This window comes from Pediculus humanus, genomic scaffold, assembly GCF_000006295.1.
Source record: "Pediculus humanus corporis 1103172107559 genomic scaffold, whole genome shotgun sequence".
In the NCBI taxonomy this organism is placed as follows: domain Eukaryota; kingdom Metazoa; phylum Arthropoda; class Insecta; order Psocodea; family Pediculidae; genus Pediculus; species Pediculus humanus.
The window spans coordinates 396,097-417,439 of record NW_002987174.1 but is presented as its reverse complement, the minus strand read 5'-3'; the positions used below and the strand labels follow the sequence as shown (position 1 = coordinate 417,439).

Below are 21,343 nucleotides of genomic sequence, written 5' to 3'. Positions count from 1 at the left end.
TATAATTTATGGCACCAAAATAATTATAATATAAGCAGTATTAAACCAAAGCATAATTAGAATCTTTACTGAAATTATTGTTACATGAATAGTCGAATGCCTTATAAAATAAAATAGGTTTATTTTATTTATAATGCAGTGAAAAAAGTGAATTTTATTTTTTCAGATTAAAATTTGCACAATAAACATGATGAAGAAATAATAATTTTTTTTTAAGTGTAAAAGTGGGAATTTTAAATTGACTTTTTCAAAATGGCTGTGCCAACAGATATGGATGGTTTCAATGATAAAATTGGAACCACTGACACATATTCAAAGTTATCATTAGGAGATGCTCTTATTAATTATTTAGGAAACCATGGTAATTCAATAGAATGCACAGACATTGGACAATTCATTGATAAACTTGTGCCATGGTTGACTTGCAGTAATTTTAAGGTAAGTTTTTTTTTTAAATTACACAAATTACTTTTCACATTTCCTTATATATAAAATGTATGAAAAGAATGAAATGTGCAACATTCAAACAAACTCGTGATTAATCGATCGATTGATTGATTGAGATTTGAAGTCTTTGTTTAGTCATAACTTCCTATGTGAATAATGAAATCGTTTATTGTTTACAATTATCGAAAACGTTTAGAACTTTAAATATTTTGGCAACTAAACATTTTTTTTTTATCATTTTCATTAATTGTATTTTTAAATTTAATGATTCTGAAGTTTTTCCATTTTTATAAAAGTACTAAATTAATAATGAAAACTATTGATATTCAATTCATATCGCAAATGAGATAAATCCAACCTATATTTAATAATTGAATGAATCATATATTTAATTATTAATCGATTTGCATACATGTGTTACATTTATAATTTTTATTCTATTACAATTTTATTAATTTGAACTCTATGAATAAATAATAAAATATTAAAATGTTATTAACACACTCGGGGGTGAATGTACATGATTCCATAATTATTTTATTTTTGAATTATTAATTTCGAATAAACATATTACACAAGACTAATAATAATAAAAGTTAGGATACATAATTTATTAAGTTTTTTTTTTAATTCACATAATCAGTTTAATAATTACCTACTGTATTAGTTTAAAAAATCAAATCATAAATTAATATTAAATTTAATAATAATTATTTTTGAGGGTTTACTCGAAGGGGGAAAAATTCCAAGTCGATTTCAATTTTAATTATATTAATTTAAATATTTTTCTATGACTTTTAATCAGATGTTTATAAAAATTATCTTTATAAAGGTTTTTTTTGTTGTTTTGGTAGACATGATGATAATAAAGATAAAATTTTGTAATGTAATAAAAAAAAAAAAAAAATTTTTTTTTTTTGTTGCATTTCTTCGCTTCATGAGGTCAAATTTTGCCCTTGGCTAAAAATTTCGTTTTACTTTTTTTTTTTTTTTTTTTTTTAAGAAACAAAAAAATGATTTGAAATTTAATTTAATTTAATTTTTTCTTATCGTTTTTGTTTTTAGTTTCCTTCCTTTTTGCTAAACTTATATAAAATGTGAGTTTTTATTTTATAATGATTATTAAAATGTAGGCGAATTTAAAGGAAAGGAAAAATTTTTTTTTTTTTTTTTGTTATATTACGATGTTAATATTCGTAGAATGATAATTATAAACGAGATTGACTCATTTGAAATTTTATAAGATTTTTTTAATTTATTTTTAATCAGGAAAATTCATTTGTGTTAATAAAATTCGTGTTTAACCAAAAAAAAAATTAAATGATGTTATTGATTCGGGAAAAGTATTAAATAAAAAAAAAGCTGTTCCGTGATTTTTCATAAAATCCTTCGGTATAATATATATTAGGAATAAGTTTGATAGGGCGTTAGAAATATGTCACAACGAAATTAGTTATGTGGGCGATCGAAGTGAATGAGTTACCTGTATAAAATTAAATGCAATATAAGAAAAGGAAAAAGTGAATGGAATAGGCTTTGTTTTGTGAAACAAATAAAAGAGCAAACGTTTTTTTCGCTTTTATAAAATTAGCTTTTAAATAGAATGAGAAATTTACAAAAAAAAAAAACAAAAATAAATGAGGAATTTTATATAAAATTATCAATGAAATTTTTTTGCAAACGAGAGCAAAATATGAATTTTTCAGTATCAATTCTTGATAATAATAATAAAAAGGAAAATGAAAACTTTTTTTTTCTCTATTTAATTGTATACTTCTTATAAAGTATGATTTTCATACTTTCCATTTGTATATATACATAATTAGAATATTAATATATTTATTGCTTCAAAAGGCGTTTTTCAAAACATAATAATTTTTATATTAAGCAAAATTGCATTATTAGGTTCGTAATTATTATTAAACTATATAAAAAAAAAATTATAGTAAAAGAATTATGGGGTTATCATCACGTTCATTCATTCATTTATTATTACTATTATTATTATTAATAAAAATCAAATTATTTAAATTAAAACGTAATATTAATGTAAACAAATGACGTCATTTAAAAATTGTTAACGTAAAATGTATGATTGGTCGTTGTGCTAATTTCGAATCCATTAAAACTTTTTTATTATTATTATAATAATTGTCTGTCTATTATGTATTTGTCGTTTCGAATTTCTTTACGATTAAATTGTAAAGGGATGATTGTGTGGGTGTGCGTACTTAAAAAAAAAAAAAAAAATTTAATGCGGGGTGTCCCCCCGTAAATTGTATAGCTTTTTCATTGAATTTTTCCAACGTTTTATTGGTCCTCCTGCGATGTTTTGTAATTTTACTACCCTTTGCATATACAATAAATTCAATTTTTCCCTCGGTTTTTTTTTTTTTATTGTCGGTTTTCTCTGCTGCCACGAACGAATTAATTAATTTGTATCGTTTTTGTTTAGTGGTTGTTTCTTAACTTTCTCCGGTTTTTTTTCCTTTTTTTTTTTTACCCGATCATCATCATCATCGTCGTCGTGTTTTTCTTCCGCGGTGAGTTTTTATGACTGGTGTGGAATGAAGGATGTGTGAATTCGATAGAAATTTTCTTTCTCATAAAATTTCTTCTGCTTCAGGTTCGCGATTTATACCGTTGTGAGTTTTTATTTTTATTTTTTCGACTGGAATGTTTCATTTGGGTTTTGTCTTGTTTGATTTTCTTACAGTTGTACGCTTTGTTGTTGTTGTTGTTGTTGTTGAGAAGGTAAAATTTTCCGAATTGAAAATTTAGAATTTTCTTAGTTTGCTTTTGTTTACAACCATTTTTTTTTTTCAATTTTCCCCGTGAAAGTTTTTCTATTTTTTTTTCGATCAATTGTTTTCAAAAAGAGAATATGATTGCGTTATCATCACGTCATTAACATTTTTTATTACGGTTTTTACATAATTTTCGAAAAAGAAAAAAAAATCGAATCGATTGTAAAATGTGGAACTTTCTCTTTAAACTTTTTTTCTTTTTTTTTTCGCACAACCAAAAAATCAGATAATGAAATTTGATTTGAATTTTTTTTTTTTTTTAATTTTTAATTTTGCGTTAATGAGTCGCAAACATAAGATGAAATAACATTTAATTACTTTTGTCAAAAATTAAAAGAATGAATATAATGGTCCTCTTTCTTTCGAATTTTGGTACATGGACTTTATTTTTCTAATGACACGTGTTTTTTTTTCCTTTTTTTTAATTTGATAATTTTTTTTAATTATCCCTTGTTGAAATTGATTCCGGAGACGAATTTTTTTTAATCAATTTCGAAATGATTAATTTAATTTAATTAACCGCAAATTTTTTTTTTTTTTGTGGTTTTTGTCCATCTGACAATGGTTGTAGTCGTCGTAGCTAAAAGTTTTAGCTTCGAAAAAAGAAAGAAAGAAAAATTATGAATAATAATAATAATAAATTAAGTACTTAACAAGAGTTAATAATGATCGTGCCGTAAAACGTAATTATTTAAATTTCAACAAACCGGTTTAAAAAAATAATAATAAAAGGAACATAACAATTGTAACGAAAAGCAGACGATAAATTTTTTTTTTTTTTTATATATATATAATTGTAAAAGAAAAAAATTTGTTTTCTACCTTTTAGTTTCTTTTTATTTTTATTTTATTTTTTTTTTGTATGCGTGCGGGAGTGAAAAACGAGGGAGAAATAATTTCTATTTTTATCAAATCGGCCATTTTTTTCGCTTTGCACCCATCATATGACTTTTTCTTCTTCTTCTTACGTCTCGTTACGTAATTGAATGTTTTATTATTATTATTATTATTAGTAGTATTATTATTAATTAAAATATGTGCGGAATGACCGTGAATGAAATTTTAGTTAAGGCACAGCCTTTGCGAAATAATAAATTCAATTCGGATCTTTAATTAATTTTTTTTTTTTTTTCTCAAACGAGCGACAAACGAATCAATTTGGGGGATAAGATAAATATAAACAAGACCAAACTGCAGTTTACACCGAGTCGCCATATTGTTTTGTAGGCGCGGTTATTATTTTTTATAAATAATTTACTCACGTGAAGTACGGAATCCGAAAATAAAATTTCCCTTTGGGGATTCATTGACTGACAATTTTGAATCGCGAAGAATTTTTTTTTTTTTAAAAATATTATCATTATCATTATTACTGTCGTCGTTTTCCCATTTCCCCCGGGAAGATTTCGCATAATGAAATAATTAAAATTTAAGGGGAGAGGGGAGGAGAGGAAACTGGGGAAGAAAGAAAGAAAGAAAGAGGATTACAGGGCATAAACTTTCCACCGTGGAAAAAAAAAAATAAAATGGTCACGTGATATTCGGGGATTAAATTTATTTGGGATTTGAAATTTTAAGTGAAACGAAAATTCTTCCTCTTTCGGATAATAAGACATTAATTATTATTATTTTCGTGATTCATTTTTTTTTTTAAATTCCATTTTGCTTTTTCTAAGACGAAAGAATTCTTTTGCGTATTGTAGGTATACGATGGATGATGGAGAAGAATCTTTTATTGTTTAATTTTAAAAAAGAGACAGAGAGAGAGAGAGAGAAAAGTTGGTTCACCGGCCATTTAACAATGGGGAGGGGCGGGGAGGGGGGGGGGAAAACAATTAATAAGGTCAAAATCCTTTGCCGGACTTTTTTTTTTTTTTTTTTAGGTTTTTTAGGTTCTTTTAGGGTCTGAAACAATTAACATTGTATTTTTTTTTTTGGGGTCTAGTTTATGTAAATTTTTTTGTTTTCTTTTTGTTGTTGTTGTTGTTGTTTAGATGAAGATTTTGTGTGTTTGTTGTTTGTTTATATAAACAATTTTTTTTTTAATTTACAAGTTGAAAGCTTAATGTCGTCGTTGTGGGTTTTATAAATCGATTTGTTTACTCTTGTAAATATTTCTCATTCGAATTGTTTAATAAAAAACAAAAAATTTGCAACGTTTCGCTAAAAAATATTTTAATCGCGTTAATTTCAATTCGCATCCGTATTTTCTCTCTCTCTCTCTCTCATCAGAACATTAAAATTGTTTAAGATGTAACAATTAGTTTAGAGTTTTATTTTATATTCTCTTCTTAATCTTCTACGTCATTTTGTTATTAACGGGTTTAGTTAAAATTTTTTTTTTATTTTTTTTATTTTGGATACTCGATAATAACGAAAATTTTTTTATCATTTCACTCGCAATCGGTTAATTTGATTTTTTATCAAATAACATCGACCTTTAAAAACAAAATAATAATAATAATAATGTTTCAGTGTCGAGGAAAAAAAAAAAAAAAATCACGAGTCGATTTGTCATAGAATTTTGGTTTCGATACGTATAATATCATATCAGTTAAGAAAAACAAAACAAAAAGAAAACAAACGACAAAAAAACGTTGACGGAAAATATAAAATCTCCGCCTATTTGAAAAATTTTTTTTTTTTTTTTTTTTTTTTTTCCAATTGTATTTGTTTATAATAGTTTAGACTATTGTACTATTTAACCCCACCACCACCACCACCACGCCATTGTTTGCCTTAGAAGATTAAAGATGGAATCGCATCTTAAAGTTTTCGATCAAAGCGATTCACACATCAGAGATTCGGCCATGAGAACTTTAAATTTGATTACGTTGGCCTAAATAATAATAATAATAATAATAATAGTATTATTATTATTATTATTTATTTTGTTAATTTTTTTTGTGTCGGATTTGCTCGAAACAAAAAAATCGAGTGTTATTATTATTATTATTATTAATATGATTTTTTGTAATGAGATTGATTCGTCGATATCGATAGGAAATTATTTGTTAACGTTATTTGTTTGGCATGAACGGCCCGTAAAAGAAGAAGAAAAGAAGAAAAAAATTAAAGATGGAGATGGAAAAAGTAAAATGTAAAAAATAACGGAAAGTTTTCTTCCCGAAGAGTGAAACGGTGAGGACAAATCGAAGGAAAGAAAGAAAGGAAAAAAAAAAATCAATTTTTTCGGTTATTGTCACGAACGAAAATGAAAAGGGCACAAAAAACTTTTTTATTAAATGTGATTAATAATAATAATAATAATTTTTTCATATCGGTACCGATTGCACGTGTGGTGGGTAACAAGGGTAGTTTGTTACCACAGAATCCTCCATGTTTTTTTTTTTTTTTTTTTTTTAAATCGGTTTATCCTCATTTCAAAGATTATTATTTGACATTATTTATATTTACTTTTTAGGCTTTTTTTTTTTTTTTTCAAAAAAAAAATTTACGATTTTTTTGATTCGCGTGTTGCTGCTGTTGCTCCTGTGCGTCATTTTTTCCGTTCGGAAAACAAAGAAAAAACAAGCAAACACATGATGTGATTCAAACGAAATAATTTTAGATACGAGTAACATTAATTTAACTTCGTGACGTCACTTTTCTGGTTTCTTTTTTTTTTCTTGTTACAAATTTTCGATTTTTTTTTATTTTTGTTTTTTTTTGCACGTCGGTAAAAGTTATTTATTTGCCAATTTGTCGTTGTTGTCTCGCGTCTGTCAACGATGATTGAATGAAAAGGTCTTCGTACTATTTGCAACCAGCCAAAATCAATTAGAAACAAACAAACAATAATAATAATAATAATAATGGTAATTGACTGAATGTAAGCGAGGCGATAATTTTAATTCGGTTAAAATGCAGAGATAGATATAATTGAATAATGGATTTCTGCAAAAAAAAAAAAAAATGTAACTCGAGAAATTTTATTTCAACTGCGACTACAACGAATATGCATATATATGTATTTATACGTGTTTTATTATTATTATTATTATTTGTGGTGGTGGTAGTGGTAGTAGTAATTTCTTTAGCTCGTAAACGATAAATATGTTATTTACATTCGATGGAGAAAGGAAATGCATTTTTTTTTCTTCTTCTTCTACTATTCAGTCTGAAAGTCTGTTTAAATAAATGCACAAGACGACAAAAAGTGAGTGGAGTGCGTGCGTGCGTGCGTACACACTTGGTGCGTGTGTCATTTTGTTCGTTTATGGACTTATATGTATGCAAAATAAATATCCTTCGTTCGTTGAATGAGAAAACAGTAGTAACAAGTACACAAATTATTTCCTTTCCGCGATAAAACGCCGGAGAAATTGTTTTTAAATTGATCACACGGTGATCCTGCGGGAAATCAGTCATTCGTTCCTGTTGATTAGAACCGAGCACCAATGATTCCTCCCCCGCTGAGGTCTCTCTCTCTCTCTCTCTCTCTCTTTAAATAAATAAATACCCGATGTAATTATTTACCTTTTGTATTAAATTCACATTTGGGGAGGCATATTAGATTTTTCATTTTCGTCGTTTATTACGCGAGTAATTTAAGTTTGAAACGTTTAAAAGTCGACTCGCCGGAAAACTCGACTACTACTACTATTATTATTATCATCATCACCAATATTTTTGCTTTTTTTTTTTTTTCTTTTGTTGGCACGACGTTTATTGAATTCTTTGAATTCATCGTGTAAATGTAAATTTTTTTTTTTTTTTTTATGGAAGTCGAGGTTGTTGTGGAGTTTAAATGGATGTCAAAATTGAATAAAAACCTATCGAAATTTATTGGGAAAGTTTTTTTTTGTTTTTCTCGTTTCTCTCTCTCTCTCTCTCGGTTTTTACCGTACGTAAAAATAAATAGAGATTTCATGAATTTTGGCTGAGATTACGCGAAATTATCCTTGAATCGATAAACCGAAAAAAAAATAAGAAGAAGAAAAAAAAAAGTTGTTGGCAATGTAGAAATTGTTCTTTCTTCTTCTTCTTCTTCTTCTTCTTCTTCTTCTTCTTCTTCTCCTTCTCCTTCTCTCGATTCGAATTCATTCAGGAATTGCAGTTGTAAAAAAAAAAAAAAAAAAAAAAAAAGTTGAACGTTTTTCTTTAACGATAATGATGATAATTGATGATTTTTATTATTATTCCTACGGTTTTGTGAAACGTCATGTCTCTAAATGTTTTTTAGTTAAAAAAAAATAAATAAATGAATAAATTTTGGCATTTTAAATGGTGGACGTATCGTTATATCAATCGATACTCGAATCTAACCACTTTAAAAAAAAGCAAAAAAATTAATTTAATATAGAACAATTTTTCTTTCTTCGCTTTAGCTCTTTTTTAAAATTTTGATTAATTTCTTTTTTAATTTTTTTTTAAGTACATTTACTTGGCATTGACGTGAAAACCTACATTAATTGGCATAAATTTTTGTGGGATTTTTTTGTCTTATTTTATTTTACGCTGCGTTGAAATTCGTTTTTATTAATATATATATCCTTTGCTTCGAAATGAATTGCTTGCCACGAACGGACGCAATCAAATTTGTTTTTTTTTATTTAACCATTCTCTTGCGAAATTATTATTATTATTATTATTATTTTTTATTTAATCTCACCGAGATTTTGTCAATTAATTTTTTCTTTTTTTTTTTTTTTAATGATTTTCCCTTCGAAAATTTCATTTTATTTTATTTTATTGTTTACGTGCGATCATTTGATGATAGCGTCATATTTAAATATCGATATCTACGAATGCGTGTTTATCGTCGAATAGAAAATTCTCGATTCTTGCATAGATTTAATAAAAAAAAATCATTTAAAACGAATGAATTTGATATTATTATTATTATTATTATTATTATTATTACACTCTTTGGTTTTTACGTGTTTGCCGAAGCATAATAAAATGATCGATATAGTTTTAAACGGTCAAAATTAAAATGGCAGAAGTATAAAGAAAAAAAAAAAAAAAAAGGATTTAAATGGGTAGATGGTTAATTTATGACGAATGTCGTTAACGATTGTTTAATGCGAATGAAGAAAAGCAGAAGGAAACAAAAAAAAAAGAAAAAATTAGTAGTAATAATAATAATGATGATGATTTTTTTTTACGTTTTCATCTTGGATACGCGTAAATTTTTTCTTTTTTTTTCTTTCTTTTTTTTGTAATCCAACATTTTGCCAATTCATAATGATAAGTTTTTTTTTTGTTAAAAGAATTATCAAATTTCGGTTTAGGTTTAGGTTTAGGTTTTAGTGAAAATGAACCGCGAAAAAAAAATGTCCGAATTATAATTCGATTGTTTTTTTTTTTTTTTTTTTGAAAAGTTGTTAAACCGAATTCAGGCACGTATGAGAGAAACGGTATCACCAATAATATAATTAATTTAAATCTTTCGAATAAAAAAAAAAAAAAAAAAAAATTAAAGTCTTAGAAAGGCACGAGAAATAAGGTACGAAAAAAATATGAATCAAAAACTTTAAGAAGAACGTGGGAAATAATTGATTTCGTTTTCGCGAAATGGTTTTTTTATAAAAAAAAAAAAACTTAAATAGATGACGACAAATGTGTAATTTTCAAATTTTACTCATATAATTTATTTTCAAATCGTACGCTTATGGTTTATTATTGTTATTATTATCATTATTATTATTATTAAATATTTTATTAATTTATGATGATTAGAAAATGAAAATAATAATAATAATAATGATAACGATAATGATAATGATAATGATAATGATAAAAAACTCAGGTAAGAAAATTTTTTTTAATTGAGTCACTGAACTAATGTCGTTGTTCAGGTTCGGTTGTTTGTTTTTTTTTTTATTATTCAGGTTTTTTGGTTAAAAAAAAGCAGAAGAAAATTATTTTTAGATTATTTATTTATTTTTAGATACATTTTATTACGACATTGTTCCTGTTTACAAAAAAGAAAAAAAAAATTTTTTTTAAATAAAAACGAAGCCTTTGTTCCTTTTATCCTGATCCCTCCCTATAATTCCATAATTTTTTTTGTTTTCCTCGTAATAAAATAATAACGGTGATAATGATGATGATAATAATAATAAAATTTTTTTTCCAGGAATTAAATAAAATAAATTATATAAGGATATAAGTAGGGGAAAACGAACGAGTTTTTTTTTTATTTTCAAAGTGTAAATTTTTTTTTTTATTATAAATTACAAGTTTTTTAATTTTTAATTTTTTTTTTTTTTTGTTATTAATTTTCAGGTTTCCCAAAAAGGTCTGGAAATAATGACGGCGCTCGTAGATCGAATGAAACATGATTTCAAGCCATACGTTCCAACTGTTTGTCCAGCAATAGTTGATCGATTAGGTTTGTATAAATTGAAATTTTATTATTATTATTATTATTAATTTTTAAAATTATAACGACGATTTTAAAATGAAGAAGAAGAAGAAGAAGAAGGTTTGGATTCTTGCGTTTCAGGTTTCGAAATCGCGAAAAAATAAATAAATTTATAATTTATAATGTCAAATTTGTAATTTCAGGTTCAGGTTCGTGTAATTGTTTTTCATGTGTTGCTTTATTACGTGCAATTTTTATATTTTGTCGCAATTTTTGACAAAACAATGAAACGTAATCCATATACGTTATTGATTTTTTTTTCTTTTTTGTTTTGTTTTGTTTTGACTTCGTTTGTTTGTTTGTTGTCTCTTCTTCTCCTTCTTCTTCTTCTTCTTATTCTATTGTAACAAATTCTTTCTTTTTTTTTTTTAAATGTTACTCACGACGCGAAAACATTTGAAAATTTAAAATTATAATTATTGTTATGGAACACACTCACAAAAGCCGCCGATTCATTCTATTTAAGTTATTTAGTTCTGGAAGTTTCTGTCTCTCTCTCTCTCTCTCTCTTTTTTTCATTCTCTTTTTCTATCGTGTGTGATTTTTTGTGTATCATCATCATCATCGTCACCGTTTTCATACCGTCATCACGTGTGCGTGCGCGTGTATTCGTTTTGTACGCATGAAGAATTTCTTCTGCTTTTCGCCGACGTCTGAAATGTGATTTTTATATTTAAAAACCTTTTTTTTTTTTCTGTCATTGACCCGAGGTGTGGAATTTCTTTTGCAGATCCGTTGAGTGCGATGCGTGAAATGGAAAGTATATCACCCATCCACCCACCCACGCACGCACACACACACACGCGCGAAAAAAAATCGTTACAAATTTTTCGTTAAAACGCGTTTTTTTGTTTTGTTTTTCCTTTCCGAAAAAAAAAACGTCGGAATCACCGAATGGCAATCAAGCTTGACCCCCCTTTTTAAATTGAATTTAAATTTTTTGAACCGAAATTAAAATGGGAGGAGAGTGAGAGAGAGAGAGAGAGACAGACAGACTAAACGTTTCGCTCTATGAAATTTAGAATATCCTAAGAAAAATAAAATAAAATTTTATCGACATTTTTCGGTACAAATATAAATGTACCGTTGCTCAGAAAACATGGAGGAAAAAAAAAAAGTTTCTAAAACACCATTGCGGCTAAATAACAAATAATAATTTGATAATTATTAATTTAAAACATTGAAAAATTGTCGTGTGAAAATTGACGGAATCCCCATCCCTCCCCTCCCCTTCCCCAACATTTAAACGTTTCAAAGAAAAAGAAGAAGAAAAAAAAAGAAATTTTATAATAAAGTTAAGAAAAAGTTTTTTCATAGATGGAGAAATTAAGAGAAAAAAAAATTTTGAGAATCGAAATTAATTTTCTCTCTCTCTCTCTTGTTTCTTTTCGACCGCATTCCAGTTTGCGGATTCCAGTTAAAAAAAAATAAAATAAAAAATAAAATAAAAAATAAAAAAAAAAAATGGTTACTGTTTGATTGTTTTGACGGATTCGGTTCGGGGAAAAAAAATATAAAAATTATTTGTTGCACATAAATGAGATTTGAAAATGCGTCTCGTCCGTTGGAGAAAATAAATACACGCACACACGCACACGCACGCACACCAATAACAAATTGAAATTTCTTTTGTTTTCGATGGCATATTGCCAATGCTTTGCGTGAGGGGGGTCCTTATATTTTAAATGTCTAAAATGCGTGAAGATTTTAAAAAAAGAGGAGAAGATTTTTAAACGCGACAGTTTTTTTTTTTTTTGTATGGGGGGGGGGGGAAAGTGAGTGAGTGGGTGGGTGGATGGGCGGGTGAGCGGGTGGTTGAGTCTGAGAAAAGAAAAAGTATACATTTTTCACAATAACGAAAATAAATAAAAATTTTTCTATTTTTTATTCACCGCCACCAACACTTTTCGTTTCATTGAATAATAATAATAATAATAATAATAATAATAATATTTATTAAATTTCGTTTCAGGTGATAGTCACGAAAGCGTGAGAGAAAAAGCTCAAGCTTTGCTTATGGTTTTTTTAGAAAAGGAAGTTTTGACGCCGCAGCAATTGTTCGACAGAGTGACATATTCATTTTCACATAAAAATTCAAAAGTCCGAGAAGAAATAATGATTTGCCTCGTAAACACGATCAACATGTAGGTATCGGAATTGCGGAGCGGAAACGGAAAAAACACAAAAAACAAAATAATGATAATAATAATAATAACGATAGTAATCGTTATAAAATTGAATTAATTCTTTTTTTAATATATAGAAAAAGGAAATGGGAAATAAGTTTAATAATTTAAAAAAAATAATTAAAAAGTAATTAATTTTAAAAAAAAATAGTTGTTGATGATAAACCTAATCAATAATTTTTTTTTTTTTTTTTAAATTTGGAATTTTGTTTTATTTACAATAATTTTAGAAGAAAAAAAAACGTTGCCATGGTTACTCGTTATTATTATTATTATTATTATTATTATTATTATTATTATATTTTATATTCACGGTTTCCTTAAAACGTGAATAAAAATGAATGAATGAATGAATGACGGAATGAATAAATAAATAAATAAATTTGAACGCGAATATAAGTTTATTATTATTATTATTATTTTTACATTTAATTATTTACCGTTTAGGTTTTTTGTTAATCGTTTGATTTGAAATTTATTCATTGCATTTTATCATGCAATTTAAAATTTTAAAACTTGTTTTCTTTTTTTTTTTTTTTTTTTATATTTATAATCACGTGTGTTTTGTATCTTTAAATTTTAATTTTCCGTACGACATGATTATTTGTACGAAACTTTTCTCATTTAAATTGTTAAAAAAAGGAATTAAATGATTTTTAAGTTTGGAAATAATTCGCAAATGTATATATGCACACGTTAGATTATAATTTTGTGCGTGTAAAATAGTAATTTAATTTTTTTTTTTTTTTTTAACAAATTATTTCTATATTTTATTTAAAAAAATTTGTACGAAAAGTATTCATTTTCAAACGAGAAAATCTTTTTTTTTTTTTTTTTTTTTGTGACGTCAGTTGTTATAATTAGCGTAATAAGTTTTAATATTAATTATTTAAAGAAAGAGAGAGAGAAAGAAATTGAATAACGTGTCTGCGTTTGGTAACAGCAGAATAACTTTGTTTCTTCTTACACGTTAAAAAAAAAAAAATAATACCACGACGCATGTATTTATTTAATAAAATCTCTCTCGACAGTTTTATTTCGGTTTAAAACATGAAAAATATCTTTAATTATTATCAGATACAATCTTATACGGGTGAATAACGCATATAAATGTCAGGAATAAAAATAATAATAATAATAATAATAAAAGTCTTTTCTAACGGTTAAATGCAATGCAGTGTATATAGTAAATTAAAAAAAAAAAATTATAAATTTATAATTGTGCATGTGTGTATATATTACGAGTTACGTCATTATTACGGTAATTTTTTTTTTATTTTCAATGCGGAAATTTTTTACAGGAAAAATAATAATAATAATAATAATAATAAGTTAAACATAAACTTTTTATTTAATTTTGGATAAGCGTAAATAATAATATGTTATTTGGACGATTTTAATTTTATATTTCTTTCGCAGGTTCGGTTCAAGCGCTATATCACTTTCAAAATTAACTCCTCATTTAGTTAAATTGTTAGCCGATCAAAATATTCACGTTCGAGAGCAAGCATTTAGTACTCTTATGGAAATATATCGAAGAGTCGGTGATCGATTAAGAATCGATATACAACGAAGATATGCATCAACAATTAATCCATCGAGGTAACAAAAATTGTCAAAATCATATGCAAGAGTATATACTTATATTGTATTATACTTATTATCATTATTAATGTGTTTTTTTCTTAGTAAGTTAATAAGAAATTAAAGAAGGTTATGTATACATTTGTATGTATTTTTAATTTCAGATTGGCGCCGTTAATGGCTAAAATGGAGGAATTGCGTGAGAGTGGAGCTGTTATGACTTCTTCTTCCGATGGTGAGTCGCTTTTCGTTTTCTTTCAGGTTTACATGATAATAATAATAGGTATTTTAAAAATACCTTAAAGGTATATACGAACGTAAATGATAATAATGTAAAAGAGTAAATGAAACAAAGTGAGAATGTGCGTGTGTAAAATGGTGTTTAAATGACTGAAAATAACAAAAACAAAAAAGGCCGTTAACAACGATAACAAATGATTGTTAAGTTTTTTTTTTTTTTTATTGTTTACTCATCGTATTTAATTTTTTTTTTTTACGTTTAAAAAAAGTTTAACTCCCTCCCCCTCCCCGGTTACAATCGTTCGGTCGGCTTTTTAATTTTTTGGGGGGAGGGAGGAGGTCAAAGGAGAAAGGGTTGTGAAAATTTTCTTATCGGATATTTTGTTGGTGTGTTTTGTACGTTTGCAGTATAAATGATGATGAGTACGTAGGCGTGGGTGTTACTCTTAGTTACGTCACAAAAAATGGCGTGAAAAATTTAAGAAAACGAAAAGAAAAAAATTACATAATAATAATAATAATCGACCGAATTTTTTATTTTTAACGTTCGAAGTGTGTGAGTTATTAGGAGAATATTTTCTGGTAATTAAATTGTTCATCATCCGAAAAAAAAAAAAAAAAAAAATGAAATTAAAATAATACGCGTTCACTTTCGCGGTTTGAATTTTACTTAACACGAGCGTGAATAACGTGTGACCTTTAATGCATTTAAAAAAAAGTAATGATAATAATAATAATAATAATACTAATAGTAATTCACGGAATGTAAAAATAAAAAAATTTAACGGAGAGCAACCATTGAAAAAAAAAAAAAAAAAAAAATTTCTAATTCGTTTCGAAAAACAAACGGCGCGTTAATTCGTTTAAATTAGTTACGTAATAATACTAATAATAATTGATATTATTATTATTATTATTATTGTTTTAAAATCGAAAACAATGATAGGAAAAAAAAATGGCGTCGATCCGAATCGAATCGAATCGATTGCGGTGGATTAATTATCGATTTTTTGTTTTTTTTTTTCGATATTGAGAAAGGTAATGAATGAATCTGTCAAAGGAAAAAAATTATAAGGAATGCGAAATAATAAGAATCAAAGGAAGGAGGGAGGGAGGTAGGGAGGGGGAAACGGTAAAAGGAAAATAAAAACGCGAGAAAAAAAAAAAAAAATTTTTTTTAAACGAAAAATACCCTGCGGAAAAATGCGGTAGATTTTTTTTTTTTTGTACGAGTCACACTAGTTTGTGTTCTGTTTGTGTTTGTTTTCATAACAATTGATACGTGATTAAATCAATATTTGTTCTTGTGAATTTTTTTTTTTTTTGTTATCCTTGATTATCGCCATTTTTTTTTTTTTTTTATTTTCGCTGAATTAGCTGGTTAAGCGCGATTCTCGTCGTGCGAAGTCAAATCGCGTTTTTGTTTGTTTTGATTCTGCCACGCGTTTTATTATTTAGTCGTGAACTCGTGTAACTCGAATGAATCTTTGTTGTTGTTGTTGTTGTTTGTTTGTTTGTTTTCTCTTCTCGTTTTCCGCGTTTTAATTCTTTTTTTTTTTTTTTTTTTACGTATTTTGTGTTGACCGATTTAGTCATCGTCGAAAAAGACATTTATTGTAATTTGTTTTTTTACAAGGAAAAATTAACAAGGAAAAAAAAAAATAAGTGACTTAAATTTAGGTTTAAACGTTTTAAATGAAATCGTTTGTTTGTTGTTGTTGTTGTCGTCGTCATCGTATTCATCGTCATCGTTTTTTTTTTTTTTTTTTTTTTTTTTTATAAACATTAACGGAATAAACTTGAGGTTGTTGTTTTTATCGTTTTTTAAACGTGATTTAAAAAAAAAAAAAAAAAAAAAAAAAAAAGGGCAACAAACTGGCATTCATTTCGCGAATTAAAACTTTTTCTTTTTTTTTTTTTTTTTTTTTTTTCCCCGTTAGTGAGATTTTATTATTGAATTGGAATATAAAAAAAATTGAAAATTTTGCTATGGTTTAAAAGGATACGTTTTTATTATTTTGAAATTCTGGGAACTTTTTTTTTTTTGTGATTTGTAGCAAAAGTGAATAAAGTTTATAATCTTTGTCGTAGCGTTGTTTTGTTTGTCGGGGGTGTTCTTTGTCTTTAGCAAAAATTATTTTATTTTTTTTTATTTTGAATTTGTTACCGGTTTTTATTAATATTACTATCATTATTTTTTCGAACGCGATTTTATCTGACGGATTTCAAACGTTACGTATTTATTATTATTATTATTATTATCATTATGCAAGGCCGTTCGTATAAGAAAGAATTTTTATTTTATTTATTTATTTTTTTACGCTTTGATAGTTTCAAGTTCCAATAGTCAAATTGTGACAGTCGTGTTGTCTCATATGTATTCTCTTACACTCACTACCTGTTGCCAACCGATAGCGATAATTAATACCTTTGAAGAAATCAACGTGATTTATCGTTATTATTATTATTATTATTATTATTATTATTTCCCACTACCGCCCCCCCCGTTTCGATTAAATAATGAGCGATCGAAAAAAAAATGAAAATAATATTTAGTTTTAATTTCGTTTCTTGTTTTCCGCAGAACCGTGAACGTTTGATTATGGCAACAACATTTCCCATTCGTTAATTTTTTTGTTTGTTCGTTTGTTTGTTTGTTTGTTTGTTTGTTTTTAATCATCAATAGTATGAATACTTTGAACGTTTAGTAAAACAAAATTGTTAAATAATAATTCGATGCAGGAAAAAATAAGAAAAGATTGTTGAGTTCAGGGTAAAAATATCGTATTTTCTCCATTTTCCCTTTAGAATTTTTCAAGCTTTTAAGCGTTTCGAAAAGGAAAAAGGAAAATTAATTTAATAATTATTGCGTATAAATTTTTAAAAAAGGTAGAGGGTGGGGGTAGGAGGAGGAAATGGAGGTAAACGAGACAATAATTCACGTTTTCAACGAGTTATTAAAAATTTTTTTTTTTGTACGTTTTTTTTGCTTTCTTTGTTTCCGTAAAAAAAAAAAAAAAAAAATTTCCCTCTTTTTATTTCCCCCCCCCCGGTTTTCTTTTCGGAAAAACATGGTTGGTTTTACCAACTTCCAATGTGAGAGGAACTCAGGAAAAATCGTATAAACGTCTTTTTAAATAATAAATTTTCTCTTTTATTGCACTCCTAGACAAAATCGATAGAAAAAAGATCCAAAAAAAAAAAAAAAAAAAAAGAAAAAAATTCTGAATCCCCTCCCCCCTTCAAAATATTTTCAACCTATGTGACTTTCGTTTAAAAAGGAAAAAATTTCCCTCCCTCCCTCCCTCCTCGACACCGAATTTAATTTGTTTCTATTTTACTTTCCTTTTTATTAAAGTTTTTTTTTACGATAAAAATTTCCAGGCCATTTCCGTTGCTTTTTTTTCCCCCCTAAAGGTTTTTAGAAAGTGATGAGATGGTCTTTTGTATATTTTTGTCGTATGCTTTGCACAAACCTTTCGTCCGTTTGTTGCAAATTTTTACGTTGTTGTATTAAGAAAGATAAAACCTTTTCTTTTTGCGCCGAACTATCTTTTTTGTGGAAACTCTGGCATCTTCATAAAACCGCCGCAACGTCCTTGTTTTCCACGTTTCCTTCTTCACGGTTGGCCTAATCCATGTCTTTTAATATTTTGCAATAAATTATAATACTCGTCGTCGTTATTATTTTATTTTTCTTCTCCAGATATTATTTTTCATGCATTTTTTTTTTGCGCGAAGATTTTGGTTTTAATTCGTTTCGACTTTGTTGTCAAAAAACATTTTCGACGCGATGATTGGTTTTGTTTTGAAACAAAATAAACGTTTTTAAAAAAAAAATGAAGGAAAAGTTCCTTTCTCGACAATCGCACGCGAAAAAAAAAAAGAAAGAACAAACGATTATTAAAAATTTTTCAATGAAAAATTACATAATAAAAAAAAAAATAAACTAGCGTGAATTAGTGGGGGAAAAAGTAATGAAAGACTTCTTGTGTTGTTTGTAAGGCTAACAAACAAAACTTTTGAATTAATTTTTTTTTTTGTATTAAATTAAATTGCGATATATTTCAGGTTGGAAACAACCATGTTTGTTTGTTTGATGATCTCACGGGGTTTGTAACGTCGTAACGCGTTGGTTGTTTGTCGAAAGAGTACAATTTCAAAAGAGCGTTTGTTGTGTCGCGTGTGTACGTGTATTTGCATATGTGACGAAAAGTCGGAATAAACACTAACCAAAATCCTGATTGTTACGCTAACAACCGAAAAAAATTTCATTGTGTGAATGCGATACAAGCATGGGTTTTTATTGTTGTTGTTGTTGTTGTTGTTGTCATTATTATTTTATTTTATTTTTTTTTTAATTAAATCAACTGACAGAATTTTTTTTTTAAATTTTCCACCATCGTGACTCGATGTTGTACTCGTTTTTTTAAAATGCGATTCACGACTTTATTCGTTTTACTGAAAATTATTATTTCTCGATAAAGATCATCGAAATTGTCGAAATTCTCATCCGCCATTTTGAATTTTCATCGTAAGTTTAATACGTTTGCTTTTCTTATGAGTGAATTCTCCGCTTCTGAAATGGAGTCGATTTCAATTGTTTTCGTTTTTTTTTCGTCTTCCCTCCATTCGCAAGTTTATTCATTAAAACTTTGTTCGTTTAATTTTATTTCCTTTTCCTTTTTTTTTTTTTGTCTTGCTTTTCTCTTTGTTATTTTCGTTTGACTCATCTCCCCGCGTTTACTTCGACGTAAAAAGGAATAAAACGAATTTTTTTTTGTAAATTAGAGCGAAACGATCGACCGTGGAAAAAAAGAGAAAAAGAAAAAAAAATGTTTCGATCGAAAAGAAGGTAAAAGAAAGGATAGGATGTAGGATATGAAATGTGGGGGGTCACGAGGTCGGCGATAGGGTTTAGATGTGAAGGTTTTTACAATGAACATAATTTTTTTTACGCAAATAATATGTCGGAACGAACGCTGAGAATTGGGAAAAAAAAAAAAAAACGTAAAAACAACTTTTTTTATCCATAAGATACAGGTTGAGCACGCGTGCGGTCGTGCAGGACCGCAAAAAAAGAAAAAAAATTATTTGCGCATTTAATAAAAATGTTTTGCTTTGGTCAAAAGCATTACATTTTCCGACTTTTCGTACGATTTTGGAGATGATAGGTTTCGTTATTTTCTTCACGTTCTCTAATATACTTGAGACGAACGAACGTACGCTACGATAGATGATGATACGTTAGTCGCTCGTAATACACCGCGTATAAAAGTTTTTTTTAAAAAAATATTTTTCATTACGTTGAAATTTTTTTCGTTCGGAAAATTTTTTTCCTTTTTACCGTTCGTTCGTTCGGGGGAAATAGAGAAGGGTGGGGGGAAGGGGCACGTTCAAATGCCGGGGCACGTCGTCAGAAGTGAAATTTTTTTTTGACCGGTCAAAAATTTAAATTTTTTTTTTTTTTCCGAGTTTTTTTTACGAAATTATTTTTAATAAGTTAATTGTTTTTGGTAAACGCAACTATAGTTTTCGTTTTTTTTTTTTTTTTTTTTTTGTCTTTTTGGATATTTAAAACTTTCGTCTCGTTAATAATAATAATAATAATAATAATTTCCCTTCCCCTTCCTCTTCCCCCCGTTTTTGTCATTTTTGTGATGATGATATCGTTTAATTTATGTCGTTTAGTAAAATTATCATTCTTTAGTCTCTCTCTCTCTCTCTCTTTATGTTTTTATCTGATTTGGTTGTTTTTTTTCGCTTTTTTTTTTTTTTGTTATACAACTTATTAATTATTTATAATCGTCGTAAATCATTATTATTATTATTATTATTATTATTATTATTATTATTATTGCTCTTGTTATACTCGCGAATCCGTTATCAAATTGTTGTTATTCGGGACAAATTTTTATGATAAGAAAAAAGAAAGATGAAAGAATTATTAATGATAATCGTAAAAGGTTTTCTCTCTCTCTCTCTCTCTTTAAGCAAGGTCCGATATTTAGTGCGTCGTTTACGTCGTTTTATTAAATTTTTAAATTTTTTCTTCTTCCCGCCATCTTCGTCGTTTATTAATGCCACGATGGGTTCGGTTGTTGTTTTTTTTTTTTTTTGGAAAACGTGGTGGCTCGATTCTGGCACAAACTGTCTGAATTTTATTTAAATTTTTAACGGAAGAACAGGCAGATGGTTTTTTTATTTTTTAAAACCAGATTGCTCCGATCGAACCGTTAAAAAAGAAAAAAAAACCGTGTCGGCACACGCACGCACGTACGCACGCACGCACGGACGGCGTTCTCCCTATTATTTTGTGTACTGTAAGGGTTGGTTGGTCCTACTGGCTTATCCGACTATTAGCTGCGGTGGCTGGAAAGAACTTTTATTTTTGTGTGTTCTTATTCGGATTTTCCCCATATTGCCAATCGTTTTGAAATGAAGTTTAATTTTTTCTCTCCCTCTTTCTCTTTCTCATTCTCTCCCTCTTTCTCTCTCTCTCTCACATTCTTTCCTTTGTGTTTTTAGGGTTCGTTTTATCTCCTTCCCGTATGTTTTTTATTCCCCTAATTTCGAATAAGCGAATTTCTATTTGTATTTATAAAAAAAGATTTTTCTAATCAAAAAAAAAAAAAAAAATTTTATATTAAAAATACCTTGAGCGATTTTATTTTTTTTTTTTATGTAATAAAATTTAATTTCGTTCT

At 27.2% G+C, this 21,343-nt stretch overlaps 1 protein-coding gene across 1 annotated transcript in view; it reads left to right on the top strand.

Annotated features, from left to right (window-relative positions):
* Nucleotides 1-246: 246 nt before the first annotated feature.
* The window catches only part of Phum_PHUM208010 (microtubule associated-protein orbit, putative), a gene marked incomplete at its 3' end in the record, with an annotated part of 36,334 nt that continues 15,237 nt past the window's right edge, over nt 247-21,343 (top strand). The window contains exons 1-4 of the mRNA XM_002425505.1: nt 247-438; nt 10,488-10,593; nt 12,599-12,770; nt 14,232-14,414. Coding sequence (XP_002425550.1) covers nt 253-438; nt 10,488-10,593; nt 12,599-12,770; nt 14,232-14,414 — 647 coding nt within the window. The 5' untranslated portion in view covers nt 247-252. The remainder of the gene's footprint in view (nt 439-10,487; nt 10,594-12,598; nt 12,771-14,231; nt 14,415-21,343) is intronic.